Below are 14,550 nucleotides of genomic sequence, written 5' to 3'. Positions count from 1 at the left end.
GTACCCCTATTTTGGCCTAACCCCACCCTCGTGCCACCTGGAATCCCAGCAGCCACTTTTTCTTTGAGGACAAATATGACCCAGCACACCACTTAGTGGGGAGGGAACAGATCTAGATATAGTCAACCACATGGGTTACAGACTCCCCAGAGGAGGGGAGGGAAGAGGAAAGAAGAAAGGAAGAGAGAAAGAGGAGGGAGGGACCGAGGGGGGGTAAGAGAGGGAGGCAAAATACGGGGGGAAAGAGAGAGATATCTCTGCCCCAGAGCCAAGCTAAGCTGCTTGGGTGACACGCTTGGAATTTGAGAAAGAGAAGAACTTAAGAGTGAGTGAGAAACACAAATATCTTTGCTTTCCTGAGATTGGGGGGGTAGATGTCTCTCTCAGTGGAGTTACTCTGGGAACCTTGGTGAATTAGGTCCTCTAAGGCTAATAATGCAGGTGGGATACTGAAAATATTAAGCATCTAGTTAGGCTGACCATCAGAATGGATGCCAGGGCTATTGCGTGGAAGCTTGCTGTGCCAAGGGTTTTTACCTCTTTGGCTGCTGGATCTGAGGAGGTCTGCAGATCCTGAAGCTGGGGGGCCAGGGCCCAGCTGAGATAGGACTGAGATAGGACTTCTATATTTTAATAGCCGTGATTACCAGCTGAGTTATCATGTGTCTTAATTTTGGAATACCTTCAGGCCTCTCAGAATCTAACCCAGACCGTTTGCCTGGTAGAGTGACAGGTGTTCACTGGGTAGCAGGCAGTGTGGACAGAGATAGGATTCCCAAGCCAGCCACGGCCATGCTTATGCTTAGGCCAGTGACCCCGGAAGAGCTGCCCCATCTCCAAGAAAGCAAAGGGATGTTCTCACCCCAGGCGGGCGGGGGGCAGAGCAGCAACTCACAGCAGGCGGGTGGGGGGCAGCCCCTTGGGGTGAGTGTGGGGGAGAGAGGGTCATCCTCACGAGCACGGGCATCTCGTCGTCCGACATCGAGCTGGCTGGCTTGTCTCTGGCGGAGGGGGCGGCAACGATGCTGTTGGCGAAGCCCTGAGAGCCTGGCTTGGGCGGGAGAAGCTTGACAGGGATAGACACGGGCATGACCATGGGCGTGAGGCTTTCTGCCTCGGGAGGGAGCTGCGGTGGCGGCGGAGGCGGAGGTGGCAGTGGCGGCTGGGGCTGAGGCTGAGGCTGAGGCGGCAGGGCCTTCTCTCCTTCCTCCTACACAGACAATAAAGGCTTTGATCCTGGGCTGAGAGCAGCCAGTCCCAGTGGGGATGCACTTTGCTTTTCCTGAAATGTTGCAGGGCATCACGCATGGGTGGTAGAGAGCCACTGCAGGGTGGTTTCCTTCCTGCAACCCTGAGTCCCTTGGCTCAAGTGATGCCAGTTGGCAGTGGGCAAGGCCATGCACTCTATTTTCTATGTTAAAAAAAATCTTGACTGTTATCACTTGTATAATTAAAACAGATCTTTTGTTGTTGTCATAACTTTTAAAGAAAAGGAATGGACTGGTAGGCACAAAATAAAACATAATAAGCTCTTGTGTAGGACCTCTTAATTCTACAAGCCTCAGTGTACTCATCTGTCAAATGGAAGACAAAGCTCTTGTATTTGGAATGGTGAGGAGATGGGAGTGACCTGGGGTATCCACAATTTTGGTGAACAGGGAGTTAATCCCATAGACTTTAATTTAGATCAACAATTATCTAAAGAATTTAAGAAATTCTTTGCATTTTTAAAAAATTCTTTGCATTTTTAAATCTTTCTCTAAAACTGCATGGATACTTCACCACATGGATATCCTCTCTGGATAATCCTGAGGGTATTTAAAGACCTTCCATTGCTAGAGTCTAACACTAGCACACTGGTGAATAGAAAATGTTGGTCACATTTGCTTTCTCTGGCCATCGGCTACTAATTTGGAAGGCCCAAGAGACTCTGGTCTTAGGTGCTTTAAGCAGCAGAAGTTAATAATGTTGCATCTACATGTTTTCTTTGCTGTCTTTTCCAGAAAGAGGAGAAACTAGGACCCCTCAAAAGATTTCCAGCTCCCCTGCTTTTGACTCTTGTTCATGAAACCAGTGGAAGTGGAGTCTGTTTAATCTGGCTAGCTCCTAGCATCAAAGCTTAAGTACTCCTGTTAGGGAAGAACTGTGCTTCCCCAGATGCCCACCTGGGGGTCACATTACTCTCTGTCTGATGGCAGCAAAGCAAAGCAAGCAACACATGGTCTGGGAAGGGCCAGGCACCGGCTCCCGCTAACCTGTTTGAGACTGGGGGAGGCTCTCATTCCCCCATGGGACCGCATGTGGCCATTCAGGGCAGGCAGACTCTTGAATTCCTTCAGGCAGATGGAGCACGTCAGTTTGTTCTTGGCATCAAACTGCTCCCCAAACACTCCTTTTGGTTGGCTACTGCTCAAGGGTAGAGCCAAACGGAGAGGACACACATGTTGACAAAGAGGAAGGGTGACTTACCACAAGACCTCACACCCCGCAATGAACCCATTTCATTCATCCAGTGCTCCCAGGGTCCCACTTGTATTATCCCAATACTGTTCAGAGAACTAAGCCCACTTTACAGAAGGAAAACTGAGCCTCAAGAGTGGGAAAGGGCTTGCTCAAAATCATGCAAGAGTTGAAAAAAACATCCTTCATTTTAGGCCGTCAAGTGCTGGGTTTTTTTCCACTTTTGACCTATTATCTTTCTAGGGTCGCCTCGGGCCTCCTCTTCCAGAAGCCCTCCCTTAGAGACACATGTCTAAGTACTCTGGTTCAGCCTCTAGACAGCATGTCGTAGCAGTCTGTCAGGTGCTGACTAAGAATTTACCGTGCCTGTGATGGGGGAAAATAAGTCTGTACTACTCAATGCTGCATTCTCAAAGCTTAGCTCTATGCCTGACACTCAGTAGGTATTCAATAAATACTGACTGGTGGACAGAACATGGCCTTCGGAGTCAATCCCAATATGGCCACTTACTTGATGTACAAATCTAAGCTCTGAGGCTGTTTTCTCATCTGTAAAGTCACAGGAACGCAACTAAGAATGGTCAAGTGCTTACTATGTGCTAGGCACGTGGTAATCCTACCCACCATCACTGGAGTTGCTTTATTACACAAAATAGAGAGTGCCTAGCACACAGTAAACACTCAAACACGATAGCTGCTATTCTTATTATAAACTTCTTTGAAAAACTGACTTTGAATTTGAAAATGAATCTTGATAGACAACCCAGGAACACCTCCCAGTTTCCCAAAATGCCAACATGCCTTCTTGCATCCATCCTACCTTGACTCGGGGGACCCTGGCTGGGCTCTGCCATCAGGTAGGTGCATCTAATTTTGAGCCATGCAGGACACCGGAAGAAAGAAGAAAGAGAAAAAAGTGTGTTTCTGACGGGAGGAATCTTTGAGCTCAGGGAATCCCAGGGCCTACACTTCTAGTATGCTTCCCCCAGCTCACAGGGCCAGCAGGTCGTTCACTTCTTTCCCTCGCTTCCCCAAGCCCCCCAACTCAGTAACACACCCACTTCGGCAGCTGCCACCAGCCACCAGCTCGCCAGGACTCAATCCCCCACCTCGTTCCTTCCTTTTCTCCCCATCTACCACTGTGTGCATAGATAGGCTCCATTCCCGAGAGAGGCATGGAACAAGAGAGCTGCATAACACAGCATCATGCCCAGAGATCTCCTGCTGGTCAGGTCAGCTGTGGCCATGTCACCTTATTCTTATATTCAAAAAGGCTCCCCCAGTTACCACTGGGCCTGGGTCTCAAACAAGATAGGGTCAAGGAGAGCTCGTCTCCAGCCTCCATCAGAGCCCTCTCTCCATCTACCCTGGTCCCATTCAAGCTTTCCTTCTCCCCGGAGCCTATTGTCATACGAGGGTAGCTCCCAGGAACATGACAGGGCATGAGCAGTGCCCAGCACACAGGAACCTTCTTGTGGCAAATACATTTGAGAAACAAACGGTTAATGACCGCGACCCACAGATCTGCGGATGATCTTTGTCTGGCTAGATTGTTTTTTGAAAAGTCCTGAATAAGAACACCATCAGATGGGGCATCTACATTCCAGGCCACCACAGCTGGCACCATTCCTCAGTGTCTCCTAACAAGTCACTTTTTTTTTAATTTTTAAAAATTTTTTTAACAAGTCACTTTTATTACTCACTTTACCTGCCTGGATCCTGAGGGCAGCTCAGAGTCTCATCTCTGGGAGACGCACAACACACACACATCAGCATAGCACAGGCTCTGAGAAGCCCCTCAGCGTTGCAACCAGATTCTCTATAGGAATCCCCCAATGTATTTATCTGGAGAACTCACCCCACCCCCATCCCCACTATATCTATTAAACATTCTATGGTATTTCTGGTCGGAGCAATATACTTGGAGAAATGCTGTCATAATGTGGTCACCTTCCCAAAGGGGGAACAGTTTCACAAAGGAATTCCCTGAGGATTCAGACCTAAGGGGGCCAGACCCCCACCCTCACCCCCTGTGTGGTCCCTGGGCCCCCGAGTCAAGCCTTGACCACTACATGCATCATTCAGGACCTTGTATGGTATTATGGGCATTGCTGCAGCAAGACTGTAAGCTCACTGGGCAAAGGACTGAATTGAAATTGATCCTGCATTCCATGTACCTGGCACAGACAGCATCAGGCACATGTGCATTAAGGTTCGTGGTGTGGATAAAGAACAAAAGCACTGGAGGGGCTGGTGAGAGGGGTGGGCACGACCTAGACTCTGCTCTGGCCGACTCTATAGCACACTGAGATCCTCCAAGCTGCGCCCACCATTAGAATACCTGGGGCCACAGGGCACTGGGAGACAGCTGCTGGTGCTGAGGCCCCATGTTGTTGAGGTGGATCCCGCTGGGGGATAGGAGCGGCCGATGGGGGAGGGCCCCGCTGAGCCGGTTCAGGTCCGAGCTTGCCGGGTCTCCCATTCCTGCATCGGGAGGCCCCAGGTCGCCATGGGAGCTCAGCATGGTCTGGGCCTGCCTGTCGCTTGGGTAAGTCTTGGGCTGACTGTCCTCGCGCTGCTGGTGCTGGGGCAGGTGGCTCTGCTGGCAGAGGGGGTGGCCGTAGGGCTGCTGGGGCTCCTGGTAGTAGTACTGGGGCATGGAGCCCAGCTGGATCAGCTGGACGGCATGCGCCTGCTCCGGGGCATACTGGTGGGGGTCCCTGTGATACGAAGGGGGCTGTAGGTGCATTTGCTGCTGTTGCTGCTGCTGCTGTTCTTGCAAGTGCTGCATCATGGGTTGGGACTGGTAATACTGAGGTATCTGCATCGGACCCTGCCGCTGCTGCAGCTGCAGCTGCTGTTGCTGCTGCTGCTGAGGCTGTGGCGGGCGGATCTGCTGCTGCTGCTGCATTTCCTGCAGGGACATATGCTGCTGCCCAGCCTGCTGCTGTTGCTGCTGTGGCGGCGGGTAATACTGGTGCTGCTGCATCTGCTGCATGTGCTGGGACAGCACCTGAGGGGCTTGCAGTGGCTGTCCTCCCTGCACTGGCATCTGAGCCAGTGGCTGCTGGTAGTCATAATACAGGTGGCCCTGGCTAGCGTGTGGCCCCACCTGAAGAGCTGATTTGGACAGCCCACTGGGGAAACCAGGGTGAGCCTGCTGGGGCACCTGCTGGTAGCGAGCAGGAAGAGCCGGCGCTGGGGGCTCCATGGGCTTCTGGGACAGCAGCTGGCGGAGGGCGCTGTCAGGGGCTCCGTCCATCACTGCCGACTGGGTGTGCAGCACCTGGGCCATATTGTTGACCTGAATTCGCAGGTTTTGGTTGGCGAATACCTGGGTGAAGGAGTCTAGCTTGTGCAGGACGCCGCTGGTGAGTTTCTGGGTCCGGATCTCGCTGGCCTGGGAGTAGGTATATTGGTAGCCATCGGCGGGCTCAGCCTGGGCCGGTGTCCCCCACACCATGTTAGAGTTGGTCAGGTTGCTGCGTAGCTGGACGTGGTTTCCAGGCCCAGTATGACCTCCCCACCCTCCCTGCCTCGAGGGATCCACTTGGCCAACGTTTTTGGAACCAACAGGCAAGCCTAGACCATCCCGAGTATCTTGAGGGAAGTGGGGGGAGATGGGTGACGCCTGCGGGGCATCCATTCCAGCCCCTGTGACCGTATTCCCATAGTTGTGGTTCAGCCCACCATGGATGCCAAGTGGTGGCTGTTGGTAGAAAAGGTTCTCACCACTGTGGGCCACGTGATTGGTCTTGTACAGCTGCTGATCCCCCATGGTGCCTGCCTTGGCCGTGAATGTCCAGCCACAAAACCATAAAAAAAGGTCAATGAGACAAACCCAAAAGGACTGAGACCCTGAGAAGCTGAGAGAAGGCGTCCACACTATTCCACGGCTGACATGTCGGTGAACGTGGCTGCAGCCAGATGTTCCTGTTGGCCTATACCACTCATGTGCAGAGTAGGGGACTTTACATCCTCACGCGGGCTGAGGTATGGACTAAACACCACCGTGGTGCAGAGATGCCACTCACACCTGCAAGACAAAGTGCAAAGCACAGGACAGGATTTAAAGTGGATGCTTTTTTAGATTTTACGTATTTATTTGACAGAGAAAGAACACAAGCAGAGGGAGCAGTAGCCAGAGGGAGAGGGAGAAGCAGTCTCTCCACTGAGCAGGGAGCTGGACGTGGGGCTCGATCCTAGGACCCTAGGACCATGATCTGAGCCAAAGGCAGATGCCCAACCGACTAAGCCACCTAGGTGCCCCTACTTGGATGTTCTGGTAAGAACAATTACATTTACACTGACCAATTAGAGAATTTTTTTCTAAAGATTTTATTTATTTATTAATGAGACAGACAGAGAGAGGGAGGGAGAGGAAAAGAGAGGGGCAGAGACACAGCAAAGGGAGAGCAGGCGCCATGTAGGGAGCCTGATGCAGAACTCGATCCTGGGACTCCAGGATCAGGCCTTGGGCTGAAGGCGGCACTAAACCGCTGAGCCACCCGGGCCGCCCCGATTAGAGAATTAAATACAAAACAGGAGACTTGATTTGGAGTAGTCTGTTTTGTACACTGCACACCATTTACCCCAATTCTGCATATCTGGACCCTCATGTGAGTAGTGAACTCTCTTTCAAAGCCCATTGCTCAATGCCTCGTTAGTTCATTGATTTGTTAATTCATTGTTTTGCTCACTGATTAATCCTTCCATTCATCTGGGACTCTAGGATCTGCAGGGGATGTGAAGACGTTTAAGACATTCATTTATCAACTTATCTGCTCAACAAATACTTATTCGACACCTACTAAGTGTAAGGCACAATGCCAGGAAATGATTAAGACAAGCATCAGCTCTTGAGATGTTTATGGTTAGAAAAGGTGATGACGGGTCACATGAATAAGTACGCACGTAATAAAAAGGTAAAAATAACAGATAAGGGAACTCAGACTGCAGAGCTAATGCCGGATAAGAATGGAATTGGAGAAAGTTTGAAGGAGGAGTATTGCTAACACATTAGTTTGCCTGTCTGGTCAACACAATTCCCTGCTTTCTGAGGTCCCTGCTCAGGGAAACATCTACACACAGTGCTGACCTGGCACAAAAAACCATACTGAGACAAATCTTAAAACCGCGAACTAGGAAATGTAGAGAGACTGGTTTAGTCTGGTTTGAGTCATATAGGTTCTTTAGGGGACTTCTAATTAGGGTCTGTAGATTCCTGGGAGTACACGAACACTTTCCAAGCATTACACACGCACTCAAAGTTTTAAGAGAGAGTTTTTGTTTCTCTTAATTCCCAGGGCCTCAAACTTCCATAGAAGCTGTTTTCTGGAACTGACTGGTGACAAAGGTACAAGTTGACCTTTAATACCTACACTCTCACAAATGCCTTCCTTCTCTACAAAAGAAAGACAGACCTCTTACTCACCTCATCCCAAATCTTAACTGGGCTTATTATCGCCCCAGCAGCCCGCCCCACTCCTGGCCACCATATAAAGGGACATCTAGAAAGCTGAGAAAACCAGCAACTCTAATAAATGAGTAGTGAATCTTCTTTGAAACTGGATGGTTTCCAATTCCTTATTATTATTAATAATAATAGGAAGGCCTAGTAGAAGTAATTAAAGTCTGTTAGTGATAAATCGCTATGTGATATTCAGTATATAACTCAAAGCAGATCAAGAACTGAGTGGTCCTTTTTTTTTTTTTTTTTAAAGATTTTATCTATTTATTCACGAGAGACACAGAGAGAGGGGCTGGGACTCCAGGATCACACCCTGAGCTGAAGGCAGGCGCTAAACCACTGAGCCACCCAGGGATCCCCAAGTGATCCTGTTTTAACAAAACTTCTATTTCTATCAGTACATGCAACTGAGGATATTCAGGGCGTACATATATATGAATAAAAAATGGAAATGTAATCAATCTTGGCCCCTGTCTCATATCTCATACAATATGTAATATTCTTCCATGGATATAAAAACAAACTGAAGAAATAACCCAACGCCAGCAATATTCTATTTCTGGACATGGTGGTAACTGTATGAGTGTGTTTACTTGGATAATTCAAGAGCTGAATGCTCTGACCTGGTCACATGTAGGTATGTGTGTTGTAAGCCAATAAATTTTATTTTAAAAAGTCATCCAGCATTATCATCTCACTAAGAGATGCATCTTCAGTATAATTTTAGTTTTTGTGTTTATTAATAACTCATCCAAATTAATAATACATTTGTGTTATTTTGATCAATCGTGTCCCATTAATAATTTTTTTAAATATTTTTATTTATTTACTCATGAGAGACACACAGAGAGAGAGAGAGAGAGGCAGAGACACAGGCAGAGGGAGAAGCAGGCTCCATGCAGGGAGCCCAACTCGATCCTGGGTCTCCAGGATCACGCCCTGGACTGAAGGCGGCGCTAAACCGCTGAGCCACCCGGGCTGCCCCTATTAATAATTGTTAACAATAACTCAGACCAGAAGAAAATGTTAGTACTCAGAGTTTTATGATTTCAGGAAATAAAAGAAGTTTTAATTTTATATAAAATCGCTACAGAGAAATATGATAGGGAAACAAACGAAAGAGTTTTAAGCATGAAATAGATTACACATATTCCATTAGGATAAAATTCCACTGGGGAAGTGAACAGAAATAAAATTTCAAGAAGAAAAAGGAACACTATTAGTGAAGAGCATGTTCATGCATTTTTAAAACGGATGATGGTAGATATCAAATGCCTGTTGTGCTTAGATTCTACTGGATAAATTTAAAACAATGATGTAATAGTTTTACTTAAAAATATCAATGTTTACAATATCTTGGAGATTGCATCTTCTGCAAATGTATGATAAAAAATGTAGGTGTAAACTTGAAAATGTGTGAGGAGGGTCATTACGTTTACCGCATTCTTTCATGGGAGATTTTAAGACCACTGCAGTAGCCCCCTCCAACTGGAAGCTAGACTGAGTTGGTCTCTGTCCCTTCCTGAAAGATGAGAGATGAACAAATTCAGAGCAAGGGATTTGGTTTGGTTTGGTAGAATGAAGGATGGATGAAGAGAAGCAGTGGGAAGAAACCATGGTTGGCCAAAGAGAGCTGGAGTAGATCCTGAATGTGACCATGAATGGCTGTTGAAGGCTTCTGAGCAGAGGCACAAGGACGTCAGGTTTGATGGCGCTAAGCTTCAGGAGCAGGGAGACCAGCTCCCCTCCTGAAAATTTCGTCTGTATCACCTGTGAGCTTGCCAGAAATTCAGAATCTCAGGCTTCCGCCTACATGTATTCAATCAGGATCTGTATTTTATCAGGACCCTCAAGTGATTTGTATGCAGATTAAAATTTGAGAAGCAATGGATCAGCAGGCTCTCACTGCATCCAGGTGAGACATAATTAAGACCTGAACTTGGATGATGGTGAGCAGAACAGAAGGAGAAATGAGAGAAACATGCCCCTTGTGCTGCGCTCCTGCAGGGGCTTACCACCCAGTAAGAGGAGACCCCCCTCCTTTTCTCACACAAGCTCTCTCCCTTGACATCCTCACTTACCATTCTACTTTGCTGACTTGCAATCACCACTTCCAGACCAGAGGGTCTGGGCTCCTGCTCAGTTGCCTACCCCAAAGTCTACTTCCGTGCTCAAAGGCAAAGTCAACCTCATATTCCCCAGAATGGACGCTCCTGTAATAACTCTTGCCCTTGACTCCTCCCTCTTCCTTAACCAACCACTACAATATGATAGGGAATCAATTTACCTCCTAATATTTTCTTAACTGCATCCCTTTTCCTCCAGTTCTATTACTATCACCTTAATCTAAGACTCCACATTTGTCTTCCAGACTATCCCAACAGCCTTCCAACTGCTTTCTCTGCTTTTGGTCTTGTCCATGCTCCAGCCAGCAGCAGCAGAATGAACTTTTAAAACACAACTCTGGGGGATCACTGGGTGGCTCAGCGGTTTGGTGCCTGCCTTTGGCCCGGGTGTGATCCTGGGGTCCCGGGATCGAGTCCCACGCTGGGCTCCTGGCGTGAAGCCTGCTTCTCCCTCCTCCTGTGTCTCTGCCTCTCTCTCTATATATATATCATAAATAAATAAATAAATCTTAAAACAAAACAAAACAAAGCAAAACAAAACAAAACATAACTGATCTCATCACTGACCAAAATCCTTTGATGGCATCCTAACGCTCTTAGGTTACAAATCAAAATCATGAACAAGGCTGATTGGGCTCTGTCCCAGTTTGGACAGTTTGTCCCAGTCTGGCAATGTAGCTCTCCTTTACTTTGTTCTTTACCCCCTTCTCATCACACCACCCCAGCCATTCTGGTCTTCTCTCAGTTTCCTGAAGCTGCCACACTGCCTCCCACAACAGGACCTTTGTACATGCTGGTGTCCCCCCACGCCCCTAACTTTCGAGAGCTGTGCCTTTTCCCATATTCTCTTTACCTAGTCACATTCCGGGGATTCCTCATTCAGATCTCAACTCAAACTCTATTTCCTAAGGAAGTCTACTCTGACCCTAACCACAGGTCAACGTCAACATCAGGGTCATTTCTTACACATTCCTTTCTTTCAAACCCATCTTCTTAGTCTGTAACCAGTGCCATTATTTGATTAATGGATCTCTAACTACTAGAGCAGGGACCACGTCTATTTTTGCCTATTATTCTGTTCCCAAAACCTACCATAATGCCCAGCATACTGTAGGCCCTCCAATAAAGATCCGTTGAAGGAGGGTGATATTTGTTGAATGAGTGAATTGATGAATGAAAAAAAATTAAGATAACAATGATCAAGTGTCCCACTGAATTGGTATCAGCAGAAAAAGACACTCAGTGTAGGGGGAATGAATGTTAAGTTCTTATGGAGAACAACAGTTAGATCTACTTGGATCTTGATGGACAAATAGGGTTCATACAGAGATGAGAGGACCAGGAAGGGTGTTCTGGCTGAGGGAATGGTGTGTACAAAAGCATCAAGTCAGGTTCAGGTGTCTATGTCAAGAACTCATGATCTGACTGAACTTGTATGGCAAGGATGAACTGTGGGAGCTTTAAAATAACCTCCAGCAATGTTATCCTGTGGGCATCAGGCCTGGTGGTAACAAAATGCCCTGCCTAGCTTAAATCTCACCACTTCACCCTACCCCCAAAGGCTTTGCACCACATTACCTCCCACAGGAAGAATTACTTATCGAAACTCACCAGATTCTGACCATGACCTGATTTCATGTCCCTCTACCATGCCCCTGTGGGTGGAATGCAAGCTAGATAATTTTACTTTGGTTGATGTGTCTGCTTTGTGCTCTGAGCTACAGGAATCTATTCTTTATTCCCTAGTATTTTTCAGAACTGGAAATGTAGTTTATTTACAAGTACAAAACCCTACAAAGTCAGAAGTAGGCTCCCAAAATGTACTTCCTGGGTCAGCAGCATAAGCATCACACGGGAACTTGTTGTAAGTACTTATTCTTGGCTCCAGACCCACTGAATCAGAAACTTGGTTGGGGGACATGCAATCTGTGTTTTAATGGGCCCTCCGTTGAGTCTGATGTCCTCTCCAGTTGGAAGACTCCCATAAAGCTCATCTAGTCTCCCTACAGGACAGATTCAGAAGGTGAGGCCCAGAAATGTTAAATTTATATATTTTAAATTTTTAATTAATTTCTCCCAAAACTTAAATGTGTAAAATTTATATCTATCTATCTATCTATCTATCTATCTATCTATCTATCTATCTATCATCTATCTATCTATCTATCTATCTATCTATCTCTTAAATAGGAACTATATTTATGTGGTTCAAAATTCAAAAGGCATAACAGAGTATACAAAAGAATGAAAATTACCTGAAATAACTAAATGCTTAAAAGGAAAGTGAAAAGTTAGAGCAAAAAAATTTTTTAAAAGGCTCCTTCCACAGTTTGGCTATCGTGGCCATTGCTGCTAGAAACATCGGGGTGCAGGTGTCCCGGCGTTTCATTGCATTTGTATCTTTGGGGTAAATCCCCAACAGTGCAATTGCTGGGTCGTAGGGCAGGTCTATTTTTAACTCTTTGAGGAACCTCCACACAGTTTTCCAGAGTGGCTGCACCAGTTATATGTGAAAAGGTTTCTTCTTATCCTTATTCCCATATACCCAGCAGCCCAGACTTCTTGGGATAATCACTCAGATTCTCATGTGTTTTAGAAACATTTTATGCTCATATAAGAATGCTTATACACACCCCTGCCTCCATGCCTTTTGCAAAGACAGTAGCATGCCGCAGTTTAACATCTTGTCAAAAGCCTTTTTGTTTTTAAAGATTTTTATTTATTTATTTGGGAGAGAGAGCATGAGCAGAGGGGAGTGGCAGAGGGAGGGAGAAGCAGACTCCCCACTGAGCAGGGAGCCCAAAGCAGGACTCGATCCCAGGACCCTGAGATCATGACCTGAGCTGAAGGCAGATGCTTAAACCGACTGAGCCACTTAGGTACCCCAAAAGGTATCTTAAATATACCATTTACAACTGAGAAACTATTCTTCTTGGTAGATTAACTGATCTCCTAAAATTGTCATAAAACCATCTCAGGATTCAAGTCTTAATGACTTTTCTAATAAGGTTACTTCTTTGCTCATTGGGTAACTGGCATCAGGAGCTTTTTCACTCATGAACTAATTAACAGAACTACTACTTTCACATTTCTTTGATCAATTTCTTCCTTAGCAAGACTCCGGGATTCCAGATTGGAATCAACAAATGAAGGCTTACTCAGAACCCAAGGTGCCCCCTCCATTTCGCGTGGAAGCATTATAGCCACACGGCTTGCTTCCATGCCCATCTGCCCACTGGCTGTCCAGTCATTCCGAGGCAGGGATGGCATCCTCCTCATCTTGTGTCCCAGTGACTGGGACACAGCAGATGCTCAGTCCACGCTCATTGAATTGAGACACTGAGTCAAACAAATGAGACGGAGAGCACTTCACCCCTGACAGGGACCCAGGGACAGAATCTATTCTTTTCTGTTTTGGGTCAAGTGCCCTACAGCACCAGATTCAAGGGATAATGTAGATAATGCTCTGCACCGACTTTTTTTTGGCACAGGAGTTCTCCTGTACGGGGCCAGCTGGTAAATATTCTCAGGTTTGTGGGCCATACAATCTGTCACCACTTTGCAACTGCAGCGTGAAAGCAGCCATACAACGATATATACCTGAATAGGCATGGTTGTGTTCCAATACAACTTTATTCACGGACACTGAAATTTGAATTCTCCTGATTTTTCTTCAACCCCGTAAAAATGTAAAAACCCTTCCTTAGGTGGTATAAAACTAGGTTCAGGCTGTGTTTGGCCCCAGCCAAAGTCTGCAGAGTCCTATTCTAGCACTTCAAAGCCCCCCCAACCCCGCACCCCCAGGAGTATCAGGAGACAGAGCACAATTTGCAAGGAGGGTATTTGTCCAAAAGGGCTCTCCTTTGAACCAGAAAGAGAGAGAGGGAGGAAGTTGACTTTGGCCAAGGAATCAGCAGGACTCGTTTGCTTATAATTTAGCAGGGGTAACACCCTGCTCCCGCCAGACCACCACCGCTTGTTGGAGGAAGGAAAACCAAAAAGAGTTTCCTTTTTCCGACACTGGATCATCATTCGGAGACTGTATACACAATCCCCCAAATAACTTGGCTTGGGTTTGGGGCAAGCCTTCCTCTCAGGTCTATCAGAGGAGCTTTTATTTGGGTTCTCCTGGGATTCTTCTCACTCCAGCTTTCTCCCCAGATTCCCAAAGGAGGCAGAGGCTAAGGGCAGTTCTCCAAGGCGTGGGCCCGCAGTTCACGGCCTCCTTTATAGCAATGTTGTTGTTCTAAATGCTTTCTGATTAGTCTTTTAAATAAAGCCGGTGGGTATTTTATAATCCTGTAACCCAATTACCGTGGACGAGTTCTGCCAATGATGGCTATTAGCACCGAAACATTCCCCCTCGAAGAGTGACTGGTCTGCTCCTTTCCTTGGCCGCTCGCTGCTCTCTGCCCTGGGTCTCTGCTGACTCTGCTGTGGGAGGATCTCCAAGACTTCCTTTGTCCCCCAAGGGACACTTATTTCTCCCTCTTT

At 47.1% G+C, this 14,550-nt stretch overlaps 1 protein-coding gene across 24 annotated transcripts in view; it reads right to left on the bottom strand.

Moving 5' to 3' along the window:
* TRERF1 (transcriptional regulating factor 1) overlaps positions 1–14,550 on the bottom strand; it is a 206,496-nt gene that overhangs the window by 33,048 nt on the left and 158,898 nt on the right. For 14 of the 24 annotated variants that reach the window (XM_072832996.1, XM_072832993.1, XM_072833001.1 and 11 more), the window contains 4 exons: positions 4,802–6,496; positions 3,281–3,327; positions 2,256–2,406; positions 863–1,210 (listed from right to left, as the gene is read on the bottom strand). In XM_072832996.1, the coding sequence (XP_072689097.1) occupies positions 863–1,210; positions 2,256–2,406; positions 3,281–3,327; positions 4,802–6,238 (1,983 nt within the window). In that variant the 5' untranslated portion in view covers positions 6,239–6,496. The remainder of the gene's footprint in view (positions 1–862; positions 1,211–2,255; positions 2,407–3,280; positions 3,328–4,801; positions 6,497–14,550) is intronic. The other 10 variants (XM_072833008.1, XM_072833011.1, XM_072833012.1 and 7 more) reach the window with 5 other exon arrangements.

This window comes from Canis lupus, chromosome 7 (assembly GCF_048164855.1).
Source record: "Canis lupus baileyi chromosome 7, mCanLup2.hap1, whole genome shotgun sequence".
In the NCBI taxonomy this organism is placed as follows: Eukaryota; Metazoa; Chordata; class Mammalia; order Carnivora; family Canidae; genus Canis; species Canis lupus.
The sequence above is the reverse complement of the archived record's forward strand: the minus strand, read 5'-3'. Positions and strand labels throughout refer to the sequence as shown.